Genomic DNA, 11,831 nt, shown 5'->3' on the forward strand with positions numbered 1-11,831 from the left:
TCGCTAGCTTAAGTATGATTAGCTAGAGCAATATTGAGGAATTTTCCTGTGATACCTTGCAATTCAATTTATGATTATGTTAAGTTGTCTGCTTAGATTTGATTCCGCAGTGAAAGTTTCGGCTATCCATAAACATATAAACTCACACACCTAGTAAGTTAAAACTCCTGCAGAGACTCAACCAGAAACTCTGGCAGAGACACAAACAGAAACTGTGCAGAAAATATGAAGAACACAAGAACACCAACAATGGTTATCCAGTTCGGTGATAACACACCTACGTCTGGGGGGCCACGCCCATGGTAAATTATCCACTAGTGATGATAAGATATACAAAGGACTTACACGCGAAGACTCGTTCTCCCTAGCCTCTATATCTTCCCAAACCTCCACCCAGATGAATAATTGAGAGTAAATTAACAACTCACTCCCTAAGCTTGAATGCTACACATTCAACGCTTAAACCCAACAAATAAACTTACTCCAACAGCCTGGAGCAATCGTAAACACAATAGAACAAACCCACGATCCACGCTTACAAAAGAAATAAGCCACAAACTAGAACACACTTACATGTATTGTATGCTCTTGATAAGGCTACGAAAATACTCTTAATAATCAGTAGAGTAGAATGAAAATCAGCAGCAAAAACGAATTCCCTTCATCACCAATATATAGCCAAACCCTAGAAGAAGTTTGGGCTCTTATCGGGCTCAACTCTTGGCGGACTGCAGGCTCCAGGCGGCGGCTGATCGAAAGGATTACATGAGGCAGCACTAAATAGGGTTCATAAAAGCCCTAGGTATAAAGACTCCTTAGCAAACTTGAAGGCCCAAGCCTATCTCAAACTAAAAACCCGCAGGGAAAGAAATCTGCCAGACAAGAGACTGAAGAAGCAACCCAACAAAAGATATTCTGAGAAACAGCAGAAGATACTTCTTTTGTTCTACATAATGACAACAAACCTTAGAGTATATAAATACTCTAACACGCAGTTTATATTAAATTATAGTAATACTTTGTTATTCATGTAATCAGTGTTTAATTAACCAAATCCGTCACTAAAAAAAACCCAAAACTGTCTCCATCTATCTTAAATGAGGAGTAAATTATAGTGTACTCCCTCCGTCCCAATATTCAAGTCTCCTATTCTTTTTTGGGCCGTCCCAATATTCAAGTCTCCTTTCCTTTTTTGGCAATAATTAAGCAAGGCTTAGTAAATTAACTAAAGGTCTCCACCTACCCCCAATTTCATCCCCACCCTTGCTCTCTCTCTCTCTCATCTTCCTCCCGCCGTCGCCACCACCAACCTCACGCCTTCACCGGTCTTCCCTCCTCCCGCTTCCTCCCGCCACCGCCACCAACCGAGCGCCTTCACCGGTCTTCCCTCCGCCCTCTTCCTCACGCCGCTGCCACCACCAACCTCTCGCCTAGTCTTCCCTTCGCCCTCTTCCTCCCGCCGCCGCCACCATCAACCTCGCGCCTCCACCGTTCCTCCCGCCGCCCTCTTCCTCACGCGGCCGCCACCAACAACCTCCCGCCGCCACCACCAACCGAGGCGACAACTCTGGTGCAGATTTGGGGGAAAATTTTTTGCAGATTTGGGGGAAAAAAATTCGCCCTCTTCCTCCCACACACATCCGCGCAGCCAGCCGTCGCCCGTTTTCTGGCGACCAGGGCTGCCCTCTCTTGGCGATGGCGAGGCGCCGCCGCCTCCTATTTCCACCGCATCCATCCTCTGCAAAAGGCGAAACCCTATCTCTCTGCCTTCCACCGCCTCTCTCTCTCTACTCTCTTCCTCGAAGGCGGTGCGGCGACACGACGGCAGTATAGAGGTGGTAGGGTTGCAGATTAGGGAGGTTTATTCCCAATTCAATTTTTTTTGAAATTTGGTTGTGGTGTATCAGAGCCATGGTGTATTTCGAATTCTTGATTGGGTTGCAAATTAGAAGAGATAATTTCGAATTCTTAGAAGGAATAAGGGCGGCGACTCGCCGGGCCCTCAGCAGCGGCGGCGGCGGCGGATTCCAGATGGAGGAGGAAGTTTTGGGGCTGAACTTGCATGTTTCGATTTTGGGAAGGAAGGTTGAACATACTTTAAGTGAGGGAGTTAGGGATCGATTGAGTGTATGTGTGGGTGTTCAGTGAGCCAGAGAAAGGGGAACGGACGGCCAACAGCCGTGCCGGCGGCTGAAACAGCCGACGAACGGCGACAGCAGAACTCTCGTACAGAGAGAGAAGACTTGATTAGTCAATTTAATTAAGAAATAAAATAACATTAATTAAAGCACTAATTATGTGGTCCCTACTACTTTTACCTCTATTTTAACTCTCCTAAATACCCGTGCCCAAAAGCAAGGAGACTTCATTATTGGGACGGAGGGAGTACTATCTAGCTAGGGGTTTTCTTTTGATGATCTCTCTCTCTCATCAATTATTCAAAAGTTTGTGTTTTATGTGAAGAGTGTATCTCTCTAACTAAAGGACGCTACATGTTCCCACAAACGCTAATAATTGAGTTTTGAAGCATAATCAACCTATTTAACCCAATTCCCTCTAAAAAAAATAAAAAAAAATTGAGACGCCCTTTATGCATTTGTTACCTTTTCTTGTTGGGTGGAAGGTAGCGGTGGAATTTAAATTCTATATCTCATTGCTTATGAACTGAAGTTTGCACAATTCAAATGTTCTCTTAAGAACTGTTACTTAGTCATTCCGTTTTTTATTAGGTGTCCTCAGCCGTTAAAATATACATATCAATAAAATAAGAAATTGTTTGTAACATTATTAATTACTATCAATAATAAATGCATATGTATAACTAATTACTATTTCATCCGTCCACGAAAGAACTTTATATTTTTGCTTTTTGGGACGTTCACAAAAGAACTTCCTATCTATTTTTGAATTAGTGTTAATAGGGGAATCTACCCACATCTATAAATTGTCTTGCAAAATTACCCACTTTCAAAGTCAAAGACCGAAAAGCAAGTTTGATGGTGATGGGTTGCTTGGTTTTTTGTGTAAAAGTTGATGATGATGGAAATTGTGTAAGAGTTGTGTAAGAAAACAGTTAAAATTGGTACAAAATGTGAGAAAACAACTCACGTCACTTTCATGCATTATAAGATTAAATAGATTTGCAAATTTAGAATAAATTAGGGGACGTTTGTATGTTACAAACATTGATAAGAAGGCCAAAAAAATCACGAATATGTCAATTCTTAATAATTTTTTTTTTTGAAACCAGTGAACCATGTATCCGCCAGTCATTCGTAGCCGGCCGCAGTAGCCGCTGAAGTTTGTTACCGGCGGCTACTATTCAGCGGATACTTGTGTTATTCGCTTCAAATTTTTTTTTTTTCATAATTAACATGATTGTGAATTTTTATCCTTCGTGATTTTTTATTGTTACATATGCACCGTTATTTTTAGATTTTTATTTAATTTTACAAGGGGAAATATGAGAGATAGTGAAATATTTACAGTACAAGAAGTACACATGGATGAGAAATATGAGAGATAGTGAATCTGCCAAAATTTGGATTATAGTGGGGGTAATAACACTCACTTTATGCACGATTTGACTACACATAAAATAATAGACTTGCACATAAAATAATAAGAAATTATATACCAATTATTTTGAAATTCATAGGTTTACATTATCCGCCAGTAAATAATAGCCGCTAGAAATAGCCGCCAGGATAAAAAAACCCGGCGGCTATTGCGAGCGGCTATTGTTTACTGGCGGATAATGTATACATTAGGTTTAGAATTTTTTTTTTATTTCCAAATATACTTAAAGTACAATTTTTTGCATCCTCGTATTACTGTTTTATTATACACAAACTTACCTTCATTATTTTCAAACTTAGGGCATTATACGTCAATCATCTTACAATAATTGCACATTTATCTGGTTTTGTGCATTTTTAACTACCTATCTTACACATTTTCTTACACAATTGTACTTGTGTAAGAAAAGTGTAAGAACTTTTACAAAAAACCAAGCAACCCATCACCATCAAGTGTACTTTTCGGCTTTGACTTTCAAAGTGGGTAGTTTTGCAAGACATTTTATTGATGTGGGTAGATTTAATTCCACCCCTTTGAATTATACCCCACCACTTATAAATATCCCATTCTTCCTTTCTTTTCACTTTTTCACCACTCCTAATACTAATTAAAATATTTTTTCACCATTCTCAATATACTCAATAATATTTTCTCCACTCTCACTACACTCAACAATCTTTTTTCTTAAAATCTGTGTCACTCCCTCCTAGAAAGTTCTTTCGTGGACGAAGGGAATATATTCTAATAAATATTAAAATATGGATAAAATAGAAAAAAAATATTATAATTATACTCTCAAATTTTGAAATGAGACACTTATTAGATAACAAGGAAAATATTAAAATAGGACACTTAATAAAAAACGGAGGGAGTATTTAACAAGCCATAAATATAAAAATGTACTCTTAAGAGAAAGTAAAGAAAAAAGTTGTTTAAGTCTAAGATAAGATATATATATATATATATATATATATATATATATATATATATATATAGGAAAGGGCTACCGTGAAAACACTTCTTAAAATAAAAATAAAAACGTTTTTCAATGTACGAATTTTATGTAGAACACGTATGAATTCATCCAACAGGGTTACGAATTGTGAAAAATAATTTTTTGCTACCTTTGGGATTCTAATTCAGGACCACGAATTCATCCAACAGGTTACAAATCAACCGTAGATCTTGATGATCTAAGGGCTTAAAATTATTTATATTTTATATTTTAAAAAGTGTTTTTATTTTAGCTCTTCCCTATATATATAGACAAAACATCAATCTATATAAATAAAATTGCAATCTAGTGATAATAAGTCGAAATAATAGGAGCTAGGGTATAATAGAAAGGAAATTGATGTGAGTCCCATTTTTGCTGAAACAGATTTTTATTTTGTTTCTAGTTTTTCTAGTGACATCTCCACTTCCAACAATTTTTCTTTCCTTTGTGGAGTTTACATGTATTTCTTTTTGGAGTTACAACTTGCACCTTTCCTCATTTCCCATTCAATATTTCCTTTATAAAGTAATGCTGTATTTTATATTTGAACTGCATTATACATTATCATCTCTCTCTACAAATGCATATAGATCATGGCATATTATTTGATTGGGTTGTTATACATGCAATAATGGATAGGAATACATTATAAAGGGCAATTGCTTAATTCAGCATAAATTAAATTCAATATTACATTTGCAAGTTACAAATATCAAATGAACCTACATTGTAGAGAACAAGGGTTTTGATGCACTCCATTTGTGCAATACATTGCCAAAAATATCATAGAAATTGATATGAATTTGATGTTGATTAATTTGCATGCTCACGAAACCTTGTCCATCATAAAAAAACTTCATCTCCTTTGAGTTGGGCCAATTATACACACCCCTCCACGCCTTCGAGCCGGCCCCACTGGTTATAAATTGAAGAGGGCTGGGCCAAAAAATGGTATTAAAAAAAATAGAATAAATTAATAAAATCGTTAAACTTTATTAATAAATTCACTAAATTTTAAGCATCACATGAGATCCATTTACCTGTCAGAACTAGAAATGTGCTGCAAGCAATGGTCGTGTCCATTAATGTAAATATCAACATTATTTGCCTGCATTTGGGTGGTTTAACCCACATATATTAGCTCCCTCATTATGCAATATATTAGACTTATGTGACTAAACCATTGCAAATTAAAAGTTGATTGAAAGTTATGTAGAAAATAATTTATTTTAATTGTTACAGTTTTATGGTTAGTCACAGTTACTTTTATACTCCCTCCGTCCCGGCCAAGACGCTACATTTACCTTTCGGCACGGGATTTAAAGAGTTGTAGATTAATGTTTTAAGTGTGTAATAATAAAGTGATAAAGTAGGAAAGAGAAAGTGATAAAATAAAAAAAATAAGGTAATAAAGTGATAAAGTATGAGAGAGAAAGTGATAAAGTAAGAAAGAGAAGATAATAAAGTGATAAAGTAGGAGAGAGAATGTAATAAAGAAATATTTAATTAGTGTTAATTAAGTGTTTAAAATTCCTTATTTTTGCCAAATATAGAAATGTAGCATCTTCGTTGGGACGGCCCAAAAAGGAATATGTAGCATCTTGGGCGGGACGGAGGGAGTAATATATATTGTGGCAGTGATACATACCTCAAGAATTGGAAGAAGCTTTTGTACAAGTTCTTGTGTGTTACCATGTATACTAGCGCTTTTAATGGTGTGATGACCTGCCACGATTTTCCATGTTGCATGCGATTCTCGTAGTGCCACGTCCAAATCCTATTTCATTTCAAAATATATATAACTCGTCGTATTCCCGTTCTAGTGTTTTATAATTCATCAAATTTTTCTCTTTATGAATGATTTATTATTTTAGTGTCTCATTCCATGTTTAGACATTATATGTCATAATAATGGATATGCGTTTTTAATGTCAAATTTATTTCTTTATAATTTTTAAATACAAAATCAGATAAGATCACATTTAATCTGAACTACTCCCGATCCCAACTTTTTGGTTCGATCACAAAAAGAGAAAATCCACTATATGTTGAAAAAATATGTTATTATGATGCTAATCTTCTAAGATCCAACTCAATAAATAAATAAATAAATGTATACGTACGTATTTTCCAAAAATGTTAGTATAAAGAAAAAAATGTGCACCACTAGCTAGAATAGTAAAGTGGTGACAGGGAAAAAGGTGAAAAGAATAAAACACATTCTATGCAGTGTGGAAAGAGGCCACGCGAAAATTGTGAGACCATAAATAGTTTGAAAGTGATTATTGGGCCCTACTTAGGGCTCATGCCCTTATCATGTTCATCTATAATAATTGTCAATAATGTAACAAATTGATAGTATTAAATATTCTTTTAATCCTAGCAGTGCTACTGTTACCCCACACACACATATATATAGAGATGAGTTATACTAAGAATATTATCTTTCGTGAGAAATGAGAATGGTTGAATAAGTCAATACATAGTGTTGCATAAGTTGCTGGTAATGACTGAATAATATTTTTACCTGGGTTCGAATCCTGGAGGGAGGGAAAATTCTATCTGATTAATTGAATTTCGTTATTCAGTCATTATAAGCAGCTTATGCAACACTATATGCTGGCTTCTTCGATCATTCTCATTTCTCACGAAAGATAGCATTATTAGTATAACTTCCACCTCATATATATATATATATATATATATATATATATATTAATAAAATTAGTATCAAACAAATATCTAACTTTCCGCAAATACTATGAGCTCTTGCATTGAACTTATAAATTAACTGCATGAATTCTAAACTCAACAAATGTCACAAATTACTTATAGGTTCGGTTTAATTATAAATTTAGTGCAAGAGTATATAGTTTTTTCCTGTAAAATAGTAGGTTTTCAATTTAATCACACACGATGTAAATGTTTATATATATATATAATATATATAAACCTGTAAGAGAGTTGAGATGTATTTGTCTCTGGGAAGGACTCCTCTCCAGTCATAGACTTGATCTTCTGGATCCGTGAAGTACTTGTCTTGCAACGGTGTCGTATCTATGAAGAAAAATTCTGCAATATCTGCTCCCAAACAAATAATACTACTAAGTACAGTAAATAAATAATTAACTATTTTACTAGGAAACATAAATAATTTTATGAAAGCAAATACCTGCATTAAGAATAAAAGATTTCAAGCAAAACCATCTATTGTCTCTTGCTTTGAGGATGGGACTCAATTGCGCCAAGGCGTCACCTCTATAGTCATGGTTCCCCAGCACTGCACACAATTTCAATTTAACAAAATTGAAAATGAAATCTTGAACTAATTAAATGAAGACAGAATTTTACGCTTTTGATCTTCATTCCTAAATTTATACCCAAATTAATTAATTAATGGAGCTACAAAAATGTACTGTATGTATTTTCCCCTTGGTACGGACTAGTGATAAATTGAGTTTTCTTGAAACTAAAATATCTGGTTTGAGTTCTATTAATACCCCTGAACTATACTCATTTTATAAAAAATACTCTGAAACTTTAGAAATATTCTCAAAATCTTCAAACTATCAGATTTTTATCAAATATATCCCGCATCTATTTTTCGGTTACCAGAAACGTGATGTGGCTCGTCGGATGCCACAATGTAATTTATATTCCATTTTTTTAAATGATATGGAAAAAACGACTTCGTTTCGTACCATATTTTATCGTGTTTATCCCTAATTTTAAGTTATTAGCGTGAATTTCAAACACGATAGGAGTGAATTTTAAATTTCAGAGTGAATTTGTTTAAATGATATGGTACGAAACGACGTCGTTTTTGCCATTGCATTTAAAAAAAATAGAATATAAATTACATTGTGGCATCCGATGAGCCACATCACGTTTTTTGTGATCGAAAAATAGATGCGGGATATATTTGATAAAAATCTGATAGTTTAAGGGTTTAGAGAACATTTTGAAAGTTTCAAGGTATTTTTAATAAAACGAGTATATTTCAGGGATTTTCATTATATTTAACTTTCTATTTTCGGCAATATGTAACATACTCTAATTTAGACCGCTAATTAAATATGAGGAAAATTGAAAACAAAATATTGTATAAATGTAGAGTTGGAATTAAGTAATTGATACCAGTGTACCACATCTTGTTCAAGGCAGGAGAATTGTAGATATCATAAAATGATTGATAAAAGGCTTCATCATTTGCATCTGTTAGTCCACCGGGGTAAAAATTGTCTCCAGTTGAAATTGTAAAATCAATGTTTATCTTCTCTGCAGTCTTACCCATCTGTCAAATGAGAAAACAACATCAAATATTAGATAAACTTTTTGGGGGGACGAAAGGCTTTAATAACCAAATGAGAAAACAACATCAAATATTACATAAACTTTTTTGGGGGCAAAAGGCTTTAATAACCAAATTAGAATGTACATTTTGGATACTGGGTCCAGTTTAGAACTCCCGGATTAATTTATATTTGTATTGTGTTATATTTTAATATTGTAACTTAGATAAGTTAAATTATAAGAACACTATGACATCGAGATTTTGAATTTTTTATAGGTAAGTTTTTAAATCCATGCTGATAATTAAGTTTGGCAAATTCTCCCATACATGATACATCCAGGATGTATGGTGCATTGGTGCGGACAGTCCAGTCTGATTCATCTCGGCTCAGTTCAATCCGTTTTGATTTGCTCGGTCCATTTTTTTTTGGTTCTGTCACGATCCTTTTCACCCATCTAAAAATTATCATTTGCATACATTAAAAGTGTCATTTGTAATGCGTCATTTATTAACACAAAATATCATTTGCTTTTTTAAAAAAAATACAACCTCAGTCCATGAAAGAATTTTTTACTTTTCCTTTTTGGAATATTCACAAAAAAACTTCCTACCTATTTTGAACTATACCCCACCACTAATAAATATTACATTTACCATTACTTTTCACATTTTCACCACTCCAAACACTAATTAAAAAATACATTTTCACCATTTTGAATACACTCAATAACCTTTTCTCCACTCTCAATACATTCAATAATTTTTTTTTCTTAAAACTCATGTTACTTTTTTAAGTTCTTTTATGAACGAAGAAAATATTAATTTTTATTTAATAGATCGTGTCATTTGTGGGACGGTCTGAGCGCGAGTCTGAGCAGATCATTGCGATTGGCATCATGAAGATGTAAAAGGTTAAAAACGGATCAAAAGAATATAATGGAAGAGTATATTGTACTTGAAATGATTATATTTTGTTTTGTCTTTATCTTTTCCTACTAGATAATCTTGTTTTTTAATCGTCATTGATGTATTAAAGGTGAAGAGGCTATTGATGTATTATGCCTATTTCTTGTAATTGCATTTTATATTTCGATCCACTCACACAATATATATACACATATGTACATATATATTGAATGAAATAATTTTTTCAAATAAGTAATGTTGAGCAACATATTAGTAAAAATATGGGATGAAATATTTAAAACGTACTTAGAGAGTACGTAATAATGGGATTGAAATTAAGTCAGTCCAACTAACACAACTAACATATGCCCATGCATTAATTAGTCTCATTAAAAAAAGGAGTTTTGATGAATTGAAACCGAATGTACTAACACAACTAACGTGCTTCATGCTTTAGCCTCAATTAATGCTTTGTTTAAACAATAAATCTATGCAGCCACATTGTGGCCACCCACATACTAATATAATAAGGATAATCTTGATTTATTTAATTTATTTTTTTAAATAAAAATAGGATTTAGTTATTTTATTATATTCTCTATATTGTACTTATTTTTTAAATTTTTTTTGCATTTTTTATTTTTAATTTATTTTTTAATAAAAATAAAAAAGTTACCAAAAAATTACAAAAAAATTACTATAATGTAGAGAATATGATAAAATGACTAAATCTTATTTTTATTTTAAAAAATAAGTTAAATAAATTAAATTATTTTCTACTTACATAAATTGTGGGCAGCCACAATGTGGCTGTTTAGCATTACTCAAAAGCACAAGAATCACGATACCTAAATATTGGGAACTCAATCATTTTCACACTACTCATTCAAATAACACTAATAAAAAAAAATCACTGACGTTACATTTTGACCTAAAAATCACCATTTTACGTTCAAATAATACCTAAAAATCACTAGGCGAAGAAATGAAGCTTGATGGAAAAGGAGAAAAGTTGGTTAATTTCTGGCATCCTTCCAAATTAACCATTTTTTTTTGTGCGAGACATAATAATGATTAATTAATTACCTGGGTGGCAAGTAGCGACTGGTTGTATTGGCCTTTTCTTCCCCAATCTCCGATGACCAAAGCAGTGATGGAGCCGTCTGCTTTGGTTGAGGCTTCGAAGCGTTCAAACTCACCCTTACTCACATGCACATCAACGACTACCATTACCACTACAACAGCAACAATTCTCAATCTCATTCTCATCATCATGTCTTGTTATTAGAGCTACCAATATTATGTGATGCATGGTGGAGATCGATTTTCAACATATATATAGCTACAATCTGTGACTGTATATATATAATTAACGAAATTAAATATGGTTGAGAAGAGGATGGGCAGTGACCACACAACTTACCAAATCAAGATATATTGCTTCCGATCCACACTTGGATAATGTTGTTGCTCCCATTTTTGTAATCTTATATTCCATGTTTCATTTTATTGTAGATATCATATGTACCACATATATATTATGTAGTTACATTCGCTAACCCCTATTAACAATTCCAAATATTATAATTACTACATCTTTAAGTATTATGTATATATTCAAGTGAGAATTTTTATTTAAAATAAAAATGAAGAATTATTTTAACCTTTTGATCATAAAAATGTACTATGCATGTATCATGAAATCTGAAAATATCCACATTATTGCGATAGTGAGTATATGGCCCAGCTCTAATCAATTGACAATTATTATCATAACGTGCAATATATAAGTGAGTTGGATTGACAAATAATTGAGTATTAAACAAGATGAGAAATGCCGCCACCGCCAGTCTGATTTTGTGTATTAGTAGGAGTGGACGCAGGAATTTTTATTTTGTGACTCAACGACATTAGTATTAGTATGAATGAGAGACATATATATTCGGCGAAACCTTAGTACGTACAAATTTTCGATTAATTGCAAATTTTTGAAGTATAAGATGATGAATGGAAAATTAAATACGTGTGTTTGTTACTGATTATTCAACATGCCTG

The 11,831-nt window shown here is 33.5% G+C and overlaps 1 protein-coding gene across 2 annotated transcripts; it reads right to left on the reverse strand.

Annotated features, from left to right (window-relative positions):
- Positions 1–5,225: 5,225 nt before the first annotated feature.
- Positions 5,226–11,535, reverse strand: LOC131010589 (purple acid phosphatase 4-like). Of its 2 annotated transcripts, XM_057938176.1 has the most exons (8): positions 11,200–11,535; positions 10,863–11,011; positions 8,714–8,870; positions 7,749–7,856; positions 7,530–7,657; positions 6,225–6,353; positions 5,617–5,684; positions 5,226–5,512 (listed from the first exon to the last, which is right to left on the reverse strand). In XM_057938176.1, exons 2-8 carry the CDS (start codon positions 11,004–11,006, stop codon positions 5,299–5,301), a joined length of 948 nt encoding a protein of 315 aa, XP_057794159.1. In that variant the 5' UTR covers positions 11,007–11,011; positions 11,200–11,535; the 3' UTR covers positions 5,226–5,298. The 2 variants fall into 2 exon arrangements, with proteins under 2 accessions (XP_057794159.1, XP_057794158.1); XM_057938175.1 differs by having other exon boundaries at positions 10,863–11,271.
- Between the last annotated feature and the right edge of the window lie 296 nt (positions 11,536–11,831).

This window comes from Salvia miltiorrhiza, chromosome 2 (genome assembly GCF_028751815.1).
Source record: "Salvia miltiorrhiza cultivar Shanhuang (shh) chromosome 2, IMPLAD_Smil_shh, whole genome shotgun sequence".
NCBI lineage: Eukaryota > Viridiplantae > Streptophyta > Magnoliopsida > Lamiales > Lamiaceae > Salvia > Salvia miltiorrhiza.